The sequence below is a fragment of the Echeneis naucrates genome, chromosome 5 (assembly GCF_900963305.1).
Source record: "Echeneis naucrates chromosome 5, fEcheNa1.1, whole genome shotgun sequence".
NCBI lineage: Eukaryota > Metazoa > Chordata > Actinopteri > Carangiformes > Echeneidae > Echeneis > Echeneis naucrates.
Genome location: NC_042515.1, coordinates 24,381,654 through 24,395,687, shown reverse-complemented (window position 1 = coordinate 24,395,687; position 14,034 = coordinate 24,381,654). Strand labels below are relative to the sequence as shown.

At 39.7% G+C, this 14,034-nt stretch overlaps 1 protein-coding gene across 1 annotated transcript in view; it reads left to right on the top strand.

The window, feature by feature from the left end:
• LOC115044266 (receptor-type tyrosine-protein phosphatase gamma-like) overlaps window positions 1–14,034 on the top strand; it is a 451,501-nt gene that overhangs the window by 312,621 nt on the left and 124,846 nt on the right. The window contains exon 5 of the mRNA XM_029503234.1: window positions 11,847–11,942. Within this exon, the coding sequence (XP_029359094.1) occupies window positions 11,847–11,942 (96 nt within the window). The remainder of the gene's footprint in view (window positions 1–11,846; window positions 11,943–14,034) is intronic.

The window sequence follows — 14,034 nt, the reverse complement described above, 5'->3', positions numbered from 1 at the left end:
ATTTTTTCATTTTGCGTCATTGCCACTTCACAGCAAGGAGGTTCCGGCCCTAGACATGCAGATTAGGTTGACTGGTGATTCTGAGCCACCCTTAGGCGTGAGTTTTAGAATGCATCTTCATTTGTCTCTTTCCATTGACCCTGTGATAGGCAAGTGGCCTGTTCCAATGTCAGCTGGGATTGCTTCCATGCCCCTTGCAACCCCACATGGATAAGCATTGTAGATAATGGACGGATGAGGTTATTTGATGTGGGGTTGTGTAAGGTCCTTATCTATACTCAGTGTGTAACCTGCAGTAGATTCAGATGAGCACACTCATGCACAGTTTAGAGAAGCAGCAGGAGCACAGAGGGTGATGTGGATAGGTTCAGCAGAAAAATGTATTTTAACCACTTATCCTAGAAAGAAAATGAAAGTTATTTGATGTGTTTGCTTCATTTTGAATATTTTCTTTGCGTACTTTGCTGTCAAGCAACCCTTTCTTTTCGTTGATAAATGCAGTTTGTGAACTTTGGATGGACATTTTAATATTACTGTGAAAAACTGTTCTTTTTTTTTCATGTTGTCCATAAACATGAGAAAAAGTGGATGTTAAGTTGTGTTTGTGTCGTGGACAAGATTAATGTATAGTATATAGTTGGACCTGACCTTAGCTCCTTCCAGACTTTTTTCCATTTAATTTTCATTCCATTAGCCATACTTACAAGTCACCAGTCTTACACTTTCCCACCTTCCCATTAAAACCCTGCGCGGAAAGGCAAGCTTGAAGGCGCCAGCACACTGCCATGCTGCCCTGGCTTTCATGCTCTGTGCTTTAAATTGTCTCTACTAAAAATGTAAAAAATAGTAAAAATGTTACTAAGTAGTAGCCTAAACATAAATCCAAGTTCCAAAATGGGATCAGATAAAATGTCTATTGCCTTTTCCTTTCATTTAGTTCAACGATGCACCATACATATCTCACTCTTTCCCATGACCTAGCTGCTATTTAGGTTCAGGAAGGCAGTTTGTAAAGTCTGAATTGTGAGGGGCATAAGGTGTTGCTTAAGTGACTAATCTTCTTCATCACCTTCAGTCTAGCCATCTATAACCTGAAGGCTTATATCGTTGAAGTGAAGACTTGTGTCGCAGTGTGAAATGAAGTCCGGCCACTGTGCCACCTTCACTGTTCCTCTTGTGCATTTGAGAAATTTGTGTGCTGGAGGAATTAATTTATATGAAAAACACAAAAGCCCAAACAAACTATGGACAGTCACAGTTCAACTGGTTTTATGCAGTTTTATGCAGCAAATTGTGGGAACTTTCTAAATTACAAGCTGCCCCAAATATCCCAGAGTTTACTTGAATTTGCGCTTGTTATTTCAATTGCAAGATTGTGATTTCTTTGAGGGGTTATCATAATGTTATCCAAAGCGTTGGTTCCATACCTTTGCTCCAGCCATTAATGTATTTGAATGTATTTCATGTACTTAACTACGTTTTTAGCAGGCAGCATATTGATACATATTGACGCAGAATTTGATCAATATTCTATTAATTAACAAGTTGATAGTCAGGAAATGTTACTTTTTGATACTGCAAATTGCAATACTGCAAATGAATTGCTACTACATTTGTTTCTTAGCAACTCTAGGCACAGAAACTACTTTGTATTTGGGAGACAGTGGTCATTCCCACTGGGCAGGAAGCAGGAAATTAAGATGCCAAATTCACGACCTAACTTCCATCATGCATTCACCCCAACCACTTCTCTACAAAATTTAAGCCACCATTAATCGTAATGATACTTTTGCCTTTGTTGTTGACAGAATAAATTATATTTTACACAGACACTTGAAAACAGGGCAAACATCGAAGTTTTATTTATGATAATAAATGTGTTTTGCTTTGGACGATTTCATTTCAAAACAAGGCAGTGTCAAAGCACAAATCATATGAAACTGTGTAGGAAATAAACATTTCCTTTACTTACTGATTTTAGTTTCGTCTCAGCTGGTTTTAGTCTACTTTCATCTGGTTACAGTCTACAATCAGATGTTTTCATTCTAGTTGCAGCTAGTTTGTGTCTAAGCTGGTTTCAGTCTACTGTCAGCTGGTTTCAAGTCTCAGCTAGTTGCATTCAGTCTGGAATAAATTTGCTTCTGTCAGGTATAAACTTTATTATGTGGATTTAGTGTAACTCAACCTCTCAATGATGAAGGCAGAGGCTCATTAGTGTCTGCTGCTTACTTGCTTTACTTCCACTGAGCAGTTGCATGTAAATGTGACAAGTAATGTCTTTCAGATGACATTAGTAATGTGTATAAATGTGTGTGTGGTGGGAGGTTGGTGGTATCCCAGCTTTCAGCCCTGACTGATTTTGGCTTTGTTCTCTGAGCTCCAGCCTGAAGGAAAGGTGTTGACAGTCACAGATAATAGGATCTTGTAAGATCATAGAAGGAATGCTTGTACACTTGGTTTTCAGGTGGATTGTTAGCTTTAAATCAGCTCTTTGTTCCCTCCCTCAGAAACCACTTACAACATCTATAATAATGATGCATTAAGGTGTCAGTGGTGCAGGCTGCCTGATTCATCACCGCAGGCTGCTAGTGGCGAGAGTCTGTCTCTTGTGCTTACCTTCCCATATATTAATGTTTCATTGAGTACATTACACTATATCACATCTGTGTCTGATGATGATCACCCAACCACCACATACACACACACACACACACACACACACACACACACACACTCAAAAGCCTCAGGCAAAGTAAATTGCTAAAGGCACTTTTGAAGCAAATATGTAACTTTCTGCTGGATCATCAGACCTTTGTTTTAGGGTGTTTTCTTTCCTTCTTCTCTTAACCAACCAATAGTGAGTCACACACTGATCTAGTTTACTTGACAAATGCTGTGATACAGGATTTAAGAGTTTGTCTTCGTGAACTGTAGAAATCTCAAAGAAGCATGATAAATTTTGTGCTGTTTCAAGACTGTAAAATATCATGCAGGAATGACGTCTGTGTATAATTTGTCCACTTTAAGATGCTCACTTACTTTACTTTTAAAGTTTGGATTTTTTGTTTTATTTGATTGACAAGTTGAATGAACATCAGTATAGCTACCAATCATGCATTGATTAAAAGGGACAATTCTTCTCCCTTTTCTGTATCCTATGGATTAGTGTTCTGACACCCACATTAAGAGGTTTACATTTTTGTCTTTGTGTTTTGATTTATGTGTTTATTTGTTTTTTGTTTTTTTGTTTTTTTTGTGTGTGTGTTTTTGCTCTTTTGTGCTCCACATTTTCAGCTTCAGCACAACCACAGTTGTAACAGGGGGCACTTGCCACTTAAAACAAGAACTTCGTGTTTTGTTTTGTTTTTTTTTTTTCTTTTTACATATATATACTGATTAAAAAGTCATGATCACAAATGAAAACTTCAATGCAGAAAATTATGTTTGGGTCATTGGGTTGAGAGGTGATTAGAGGTCTCTGCTCTGATCATGAGTTATGCTCATATTTTTTAGCAATTATGGGGTGTTTGTTCTCCTTGATAAAGCCTTATCTGGAAAATAGACTTAGATCAACTTTTTCATTGCCCCTGTTTCATTTTGGGTATAGATGGATTGCAATTGAGGTGTGTTGGAAGCTTTCCCAGAGAAAACCCAATGTACAACTTGCTTCAGTGTCAAAAGTTCCGCTTTGATGCTACTTACATTGATGTTAACTCTTCACAATATATATGAAAAATGAAATAACTGTCCCACACACCAGAGACATGGACATTTAGGTCAGTTACTGACTCTAAATTGCTCATGTACAGGAGTGTGACCATAAATGGTTGTCCAACATCCAAGTGATCAAACAGTTAGGGGATAGTACCACAACTATAATGATAAAAAACATTGTTTTAGTCGCCTCCCCATGTTACGGAGTTGCAAACGTTATTTCACATTTTAACTGTGGGACCAGTCCTGGCCATCAGCCCACTCCTCCTCTTAGCTATGATTAAAAGATGCACCTTGGTCCTCAATGGACCTTGGATCGGGAGGGGTGATGATGTTTCTACTCAGATGTGAATATCTAAAAAAGTCGACACAGTCTGCCAGCAGCGGCAGGGGTTTCTCGTCTCTCCAAAGTGTTTTTCTGAGAAGAAAATAAATAAGTAGTTTGGTGATGAGATGGCTTGCCTCTAGGCTGAGAGGCATCTCTGTCGCTCAGCACACTCAGGCATTTGAACTCCAGGAAGGGAGAGGTGCTGTTACAGGCCCCCGAGGCTGATTGCTGAAAGCGAGGCAGACTTCCTGCCCTCCCCTCCACTTCCCTCCCCGCAGTACACCATCCTCCAAGCTCTTTCTTCCTCTTACTCCATTGGAGAAATGATAGGTTCTCCTGCCTCTTTTTTTTTTTGTCAATATCCACACAGAACATAGGAATCACAGGAGGTGAGAGTAGATGGACAGACAGACAGGGAGACTGGGTTCAAAGAAAAGCATGAGCATAACACTGAGCATTTCACAGACCTGCGACACCATGTCCGTCATAACCATGTCTGCCTGTGGATATATGAGCACACTAACTGTTACATTTTAATGACACATCTGTCTAGAACAACTTGTAAATGAAGCCTTCCTTCATTGATTGCATCTGTGATTGCATTATGAAGCTGATAATCACTTTCTCTGTCATGAACTTGACATCTATTTACTCTCCATCATGTCAAGTCTGAACAAAGCAAGGCCTAAAAGGGTTCTGCATTGGTTCTTCGAATGTTTTAGGCACAGCTACTGTAGTGATGAATCATTTAGTTTGTACAGTTGAAAAAAAGGACTACAAATTAAAGAAAATAGTGTGATGAAGAGTATTTTATGATCCAGGTGACCTGGTTTCTGTACTAAGTCTGTTGAAATGCCACTGAAAGACTTCTGCTGATATCATACATTCAAAAACATGCCAATTTTTTTTTTTCACCCTGTGACCATGTGGTTTTCCTCTGGGTACTCTGACTTACTCCCACAGTGCGAAGTAGTGAGTCTAAATTGCCTGTAGGCTTGAGCACGGGTACGAATGGCTGTTTTTCTCCCGGTGTCAGCCCTGTGCTCGACATTCATCCTACTTCACCAAACATGGGAACCACTATTTAACCAATCAGCAGTTTGCAAAGAAAGGCATGTGTGAGGAAAGAGAACATGGTTGATTGAACTTGATTTTGTGAAAGGAGGCTTCAAATTTGTTAGTTATAATGTATCATAATGTTCATTCATTCATTCATTCATTCATTCATCTTCAACCGCTTATCCGCTTCCGGGTCACGGGTGGTGCTGGGGCAACCCCAGTGCACACTGAGCGAGAGTGGGGTCTCCCTGGACAGGTCGCCAGTCCATCGCAGGGCCAACTGTATCGTAATGTTGTGTAGGGAAATTAATTTAATTGTTTGATACGAAAAAATCAAGGGAAAAGGGTAAATAAATGAACAGCTTGTACCAATTTAAAGAAAATACATGTCTCTACTATAGTTGACAGTCACTGAAACCTTGCATGCTGCTATATTCTTAAATCCCTTTAGACATGGTTCTGAATAAGCCATAGACTTCTGCAGCAGTGACATGTCCCATCTGTGCACATTTGGCTCCACAGCCAGCCATCATCAAACATCGATTGACCAGTCAATAGCAGTGTGCAGTGATGTTCTTGGTGGTCGTCTGAGTCAACTGACTGCACCATGTGTGTCCTCTTGGCAGATGCTCCTGCAGTTGGGTTTGCACGACAGAAGCTTCCCTCCCCGTATAAATATGGAGAGAACAGGGTACCGGGCCAAACGCTAAATGAGCAGTGACACAAGTTTGTACCAGCAGTGGTGATCTGTGTGTATTTTGTGCTATGACATGTCACTATGTGAAGGAGCACACACAAGCATCTCCAGGACAAATAGTGCTGTTTAAATTGGTTCTTACTGTTGAGCTGTGGTCTCTATGCTTCCTTCACCAGCACGATTCCCCTCTCAGATTTTAATTAATACCAGTCTGGAAGAATGTGTCTCCTCTGCAATAAATTCACCAAAAAGACTCTATGTCAGGCTGCTTGACAACTGTTTACTCCACAAATAGATCAAAAAGTGATGCACAGGGCTCTTTATGTGAGGATTAGCAAGCTGGAGCAACTGCTTCACAAGTAATGTTGACAGTGTTGATCTTGGCAAATGAAGAAGGAGGTTGTTATGTAAACACATCTGCATATAAACCGTTTCCTTGTATGTGTGCATACATACAGCAGAAATAATTCACTCACACAGTATGTGCACACATAAACTATGTGTCCCAATGCGTCATGCCTCCACATCATCTTGACAACCAATAGTGCCCGATGGTCCGACCAGTTGTCAGGTGGTGGTGGCCAATATGTGTGTAGTCTATATTTTCTTCCTCTGAACTATAGCGTTCCATTATTTTCAAAAACTATTAAAAGCACGTCAGTGAGCTGCTTTCCGTTATCACCACAGATATGTGCTGCCAGAAACTTATAAAAGCACCAAATGTGGACTAATGCATAGCTGAAAATAGGAGAGGTGGGACAAAGTCTTTGTTCTCAGATATTGGCTGCGAAGACCAGATTCAAGTTCCAAGTCCAGATTCATTTGTTCCATAATAGAAGGAATAAGCCTTGACAACTCATATCAAATCAGGTTTATTTGTATAGCGCCAAATCATAACAAAGTTACATCAAGGCACTTTACATATAGAGCAGGTCTAGACCAAACTCTTTATAAAATGATTTAAAGAGACCCAAAAGATCCTCCCATGGTGACAGTGGCAAGGAAAAACTTCTTTTAAGAGGCAGAAACTCAGAAGGAGGAGTGACAGCAGGAGGAGGGGGTTTTCGATACAGGTGCAGGCAGGAACATATTATGCTGCATGAAGTTCATAGAAATTATGCTGTATGGAATTCATGAAGATGTGGGACATTCCAGACGTTGCAGGAACATGGAGTAGTGATGATTCACCACCTGAAGGATGAGGAAAGGGAGAGAGAGGAGAGGAACTGGGAGAGACGGAGACTTGGTAAACATGGTTAGTAAATGCAGTACACATGCTTAGAACTGGGAGAAACAAGGACTTTTAAGAAGCATGGTTCTTATCAGCGCATGCGGGAGGGGAGGGAGGGAGAGAGAGGGAGAGAGGGAGATGCTCAGGCCTTCCCCCAGTAGCCTAGGCCTATATCAGCATAGCTAAAGAGTACAGAACTTTAACTTTTTAACTATAAGCTATGTTATACAGAAAAGTTTTAAGCCTGATCTTGAAAATTTCTAAAGAGTCCGCCCCCCCGGACAGATACTGGAAGTTGGTTCCATAGAAGAGGAGCCTGATACCTGAAAGATCTGCCTCCAGATTTACTCTTGGAGACTCTAGGCACCACAAGTAAACCTCCATCTAGAGAGCGGAGTGGCCTGCTAGGACAGTAAGGAACTATGAGCTCTCTGAGATACGATGGAGTTTGGCCATTAAGAACTTTATATGTTTAAAGAAGGATTTTGAATTCTACTCTATATTTTACTGGCAGCCAATGAAGAGCAGCTAACACAGGCGAGATATGATCTCTTTTCCTAGTTCCTGTTAGCAGCGTTTTGAATCAACTGAAGGCATTTCAGAGATTTGTTTGGACATCCAGATAGTAACGAGTTACAGCAGTCCAACCTAGAAGTTAGAATTGCATGGACTAGTTTTTCTGCATCATCTCGAGAGAGGATGTTTCTGATTTTCCTAAAGCTGCCCTACTGACTTGTTGTATGTGTGGGACAAAGGACATGTCCTGGTCAAAGGTTATTCCAAGGTTTCTTACAGTGGAGCGGGAAGCCAAGGTAATGCCATCCAGAGTGATTAGATAGCGTTTCTCTGAGGTGCTTAGGGCCGAGTACAATAACTTCAGTTTTGTCAGAGTTGAGAAGTAAAAAATTTTGGGTCATCCAGACTTCTATGTGTTCAAGACATGTCTGCAGTCTGACTATCTGACTGACTTCATTTGGCTTCATTGATAAGAACAGCTGCGTGTCGTCTGCGTAACAGTGAAAGTTGATGTTGCGTTTCCTGATAATGTTGCCTAGAGGAAGCAGATAAAGAGGATTGGTCCAAGTACCGAACTCTGTGGGACTCCATAACTGACCACAGTGCATGAAGAGGAGCTGTTGTTAACATGAACAAACTAATGTTTATCTGATAAATAGGATTTGAACCACCTTAGTGCAGTTCTTTCAATCCGAATTTCATGTTCCAGTCTCTGTAGTAAAATATAATGATCTATGGTGTATGCTGTTTCTGTGCTATGATGGGCTCTAAATCCTGATTTAAACTCTTCAAACAAACCGTACCCATCCAGGTGGTCATGTAATTGTCTTGCTACGGCTTTCTCAATGATTTTAGAAAAGAATGGAAGATTCGATATGGGTCTGAATGATGACCTCCTTTCCAGAAGTAAACACTTTGGCTGCCAAAGACTGGTGTAATGTCAGTATGTAGCTGTTAGCATCTGAGTCAAAAGAACATTTCTAATAGCCTTAGCTTACCAATTTTGTGATACCTCCCATATCGAACAAAGTCGTTGCATCTCCATCAAAATCACTGTGGTATAATGAACGTATACCATGGCCTGAAGTGATGTATTGCTTTTATAAAACCAATAATGGAAATATGAAGATAAAAAATATATTTCATGTAATTTTTATTAAATCGGAAATGCATATTAACCCCTAAAAATGGCCCCACTGTGAAAAAAAAAAAAAAAAAAAAATAGTCCTACCTTTCCTGACACTAGCTCTGCATGCTGTCTTTTCCTCTGCTTTTTTCCCAGGAGAAAGTAACCGTTCAATCCACTACCTTTGTCAACCCTTCCCAAAGCTGGAAATTAACCTTAAGCATGTGAATTCAGCTAATTTAGTCTATTTGTTTATTTGTAGTCTAATTTTGTCTAAACACGGCCGCTAAGTTTTGCTACCTAGTGTAACGGTTATTGTCATGTATACATTTTCATTTCCCTGATGTGGAATGATATGCTGTGACAAGGCTTATTATATCACAGTTAACAACCAATTAGATTGCAGGATCACCTTTCTGTTATATATTTAAGCAATACATCATGACAGGTCGTTGTTGTGCACTAGTAGGAGTAATTTGGAGATTGGTAACTAATATCAATGATTATGAAACTGATTGCTATCAAAACATTATTTACTGTGAGTAGTAAATTTCAGGGCACCACCCTGTTACCAGGGACCAATGTCCAAATTAGCAAAATAATCAATATCAAGTATCAAAAAGGTTAAAAGGAGGAGTAAATCTGAGGACTGGCTGTTATAAATCCAGCAATTGTCGCAGTTATAGCCACAACAATCACAAACAACAACAGTTTAACATCTAACAGAATTTATTCACAGTAATAATTATTCAAAATAACATCACTCTGGATAAATGGCTGTTATAGTTTGATTTTTCAATGACACACATCAGCTACTAAACTACAAATGTAACACACATGTAATAAGAATGGGTTAGTAATATGGATAGCCTTGGCGATAGTGATAGCTATAGCGGTAACAGTAGTAACATCATATGCAGCAACACTAATAAATAGCAATAGCAATGATCATCACAATAGCACAGCAACAGCAATCTCACCAGTCTCTCTATGGATCTTGAGGGTGTGTGTGTGTGTGCGTGTGTGAGCAGTAAAGATGGCCAGAAAATCACGTGAGTGACGTCTGCAATGGCCAAGATGGCGACGGAGTGATTTTGGCACCCGTCGGAGCCAAGATGGTAGCTGATCGCTGCGTGTGAATGGGAAAAGGGAAGGAGAAAGAGATTACAGATGATGTCACCACAGTTGATTATTACAATATCACTACACATAAGCCAAGCCAGCGAATGAGTATTGCTCCTTTAATCACCAATCACGTGACAAATCCCTCAGCGGCAGTGGGGAAGACCACGGAAGACAATTGTTCTTTGTGAGCTTCTGGTAACAAAGTTGGCGTCCTGGTCTCCTCAGCATGTGGATCAGCTGATTGTGCAGCGGTCCGCACTGAGTTTGAGGGACGAGAAAAAAAAGGAGAAAAGCAACAGCAGTCTGTACTCGTTTAAGACTGTGAACCAGGATTTTGTGGTGGCAGGATCCAAGTTTGGTGTTGCTCCCTTCAGCAATCCGGTTGAGACGAAAGCTGGGACAGCTCTCTACTGCATCTGGGGCATGGGAAAAAGCGAAGATGGAGAGCCATAGAGCTTCTTTATTACCTGTGTGACGTCACCGTGGACCCCTGCTGAAGGCGTTGGTGTCCAGCCAATGCCCTCCTGTTCAAACTCAGAACTACACACTAGGGGTGGATCCTGGGGTCTTGTCGCCATTTTCAAACAGGCAGACAACTCTGGCTCAGGCTTCAGGAGGGACATGTAGGCCTCTCTATTGTTCTTTTCAGAGCACTAGGAGGCGATCCCAACATCGTCATATATACTCATTATATCACAGCTGAGGGGCATTCTTCGGCCCAATGGAAAGTGGACGATGTATTGCTTTTATAAAACGGTTACCAATAATGGAAATATGAAAGAGGAATAGACAATCTATTTTCTGTAATTTTTAATTAATCAGAAATACATATTATCCAATAAACACAGCCCCACTGTGGAAAAAAAAAAAAATTTTAATAATAAAAATGGTCATGGGGACATAATTGCTTCTCTGACAATAATTACAATGCTAAAGAGGAATACACAATCAATGTAGTTTTCAATGTAGTTTTAGTAACAATACAAATAGTAAGATAACTATTTTTTTACTATTAGGCCTCACTTCTCTCCTTCTCCAGTCGGTCAACCTCTACAGATGTCAACTCTGCATGTTGTCTTTTGCTCGGCTTTTTTTTTTTTTTTTTGGAGACAGGAACTTCTCAGTCCATTCATCCATCGCTAGCCCTCCCCGGAGATCAAAGTTAATCATGAACACGCTTAATTAATTGATAACACCGTCAAACAATAAATGTAAACACCAGCCACTTTTTGCTACCTGCTCTAACGGTTGTTGTCATGGGTACATCGTTGCTTCCCTAACGCGGAGTGATATGCTGTGAAAAGGCTTTAGAATAGTAGCTGTGATATACGCTCATTATACCACAGCTAACGACTGTTACCACTGTTAACTGAATGAGCATTTATAATGACTGGTTGTAGTGAAAAATCTACTACAACAAACTGATCAGCTGATTAGTCACATTAAAACAGAAAACTGGTCTCAATGTTAGGTGTACTGTTGGTAGGTTTGTGTAGCTGGACATGAAATTTTCAGGATAAATTAAGCGTTGAATCAGTGAATGCTGTGGGAGTCTAAACAGAAAACTCCTGTACATGTTCAAGAATCACTACACTAAAACGGGGTTCCACTGCCACAAGACAAAAAAAGAGGCTCTCTGATATGAAAAAAACTTGTTGTGAGGAAATATGGTCTACTCAAAATGGTACAGTCCAGGTTGGCTCCAGTGATAGAAGAGGCTATAAAAGTGTGTTGTGAGTACATCAGCAGAAAGTGTAGCTGTGTGCACGTGATGGTCATTTAAGTTTGTTTACGATGAGTTAAAGTTTGTTCTGTTAAGCTGAGTTAGTTGTTTATACTTATTTCTGGGTTGCATAATGAATCATGGTGACGCTGTGAATAAAGTACTACTTGAAAATGGACAGTCTCTCCGAGTATGCTTCCTGCCTTTCCTTCAGGTCACCTTCCTTCTAGAGGCTCAATCTAAGTTCATGTTTTTATTAAACTTGGTGGAATTATCACTCTTCCATGTGCCCCCACCAGTATAACTCTGTATTTCTGTCTCTCACAGATGCAGATCTACATGTACAACTCAGATGACTTTGACAGTCTCAGTGCAGCACTCAGGGAGAAGAGGATCATTGCTGCCATGGCGGTGTTCTTTCAGGTAAAAACCTTTTTCTCATTTTTGTGTATGTCTGGAAGAGGTTGAGTTCATCTGGTCTTTCATTGGGAGATTTGCATTACATGGATCCCAAAATGTGTTTGATCAAACACATCATGACAAATTCTCCATGTAGACATTACTGCTTTCTATAATTTAAAGTTGTAATGGTTCATAGGCTTGACTGAACACAGGACATTGATTAAAAAAAACAACTGATTTGCCCCTGTCTTTCTTTCAGCTTGCGTTTTTACTGAACTGAGAAAAAAATAGCCAAAGGTTTGTGGCTAAAATTGAATCCATGTTGAAATCAAAATTGTAAAACAAAGGAAGCTCTTTTAATTAGTTTCATTTGATTCAAACCGATGGACCAAACCCCACCCCACCCCTGAGCAGGTCAGCTCAAATTGATTATACAAAGATGCATTAATTCAGGCAGACTTTCATTTAGTTTGAGGCTGGATGAGGAATAGGTTTAAAGTCAGATCATTGTGTATCTGTGTGTGTGTGCATGCGTGTGTCTTCAGAGTGAGTATATGCTCTGTGCATAACTGTAGTCCACTGACAGTTTATACCACCATGGTCCTGTTAGACTACATTCTGTTGCATATGCTGAGGAATATAATGTGTTTTTGCAATGTCTCCAAGATTTAACACAGATAAATGTCAACAACAATCGAATGGAATATTTGAAAAGCTGTCAGGTAATATTTTGGGCTTATATGCCATAAGTGAAGGTTAAACACAATGATCCTAAAGGCATATTTATTGATTTGATGTTTGTGAAAGTGCTTTTCACAACTTCCATTCCTTCCTTAGTTCAGGTTACTGTTATATGTTTGACATTCAAACTATCAAGCTCAAATGACTGCAAATATATCTTATTCATTTGGCAGAGATGATTTGGGGGTTCCTGAAATTTGTTATTTTTGCCACAATGGTTGTTGTATTTATAGCATTCGCATTGACGAGCTAATTGACAAGCAAAAACACTGACATGACAGAAATAAATATACTTGATAAATATACCTAATTTTCCAAAGGTGGGACGAGGATACTTGATCCTACCGGCGATATAGTGTGATCCATATGTAGTTCATTTGTGTTCAAATTTATTTTTGAGGGGAAGAAACTAAAATGTATGGCGATGTGGATCCTGTGATGGCCATGCCTTTGTTGGTGGGCAGGCATAACATAAAATAACAACGGCATCTGTCAACATTGTTCACATTGTGATCACAAACAATCCTTTATATTTACACCTGTTAAATCCAAAAAAAAAAAAAAATATATATATATATATATATATATTAAAAAAAAAAAAAAAAAAATATATATATATATATATATATATATATATATATGTGTGTGTGTGTGTGTGTGTTTTGTGTTTGTGTGTACGCCCAGTAGTGAAATTAAATCTTTTCCTTTGTCTGTAGTTTCTTCAGCTCAACACTTGCCCTCACTTTGTGCTTTTCTTTCATCAGAGCTGTATTAATCCAATTTTCTCTTTCCAATGACAGCAGAAAGACTCTCTGCTAAGATGGCCTTGCGTCCTGCAGTCAACCCACTGCAACTTGAGAAAACGCATGGCAATAGACAGAACACAACAACAACATACGCTAACTAGTCACAGTCATAAACAGCAGGTTTTCTCGTGGAACACACAAAAAAAAATATTGAACAGTGGTTTATGAGGATGGCATTTTTTGTTTGCAGATGTTACGCAAAATTGCTTTGGTTTTCTTACTTGCAGTGAGGTGACCTTTCAGGCCCACTGTACTCTTCCTTGATGATAAATCCCAAATGTAGCCAATTTTAGGGAAAATGACCTCACCTTTTACTCTCTCCTGCACTGTTGTTAGTTTCAGAGCTAACGTTAGAGGGGAACTCATCACTTATGAGGCTTTGGTGGGTTCAAGGCCTCATATTATATTTCAGACCTTGTAGCTTTTAGTGAGCTCCTCTAATGCTGTTCTCCCGATAGTCCCTGAGGCACACTTGGTCTCTCTTTCCTGCAATCTTTTATGTTACCAACCAACACATGGATTGTGTTATTGAAGAATGGGGCAAGAGCAGATAGACACAGGAAAGG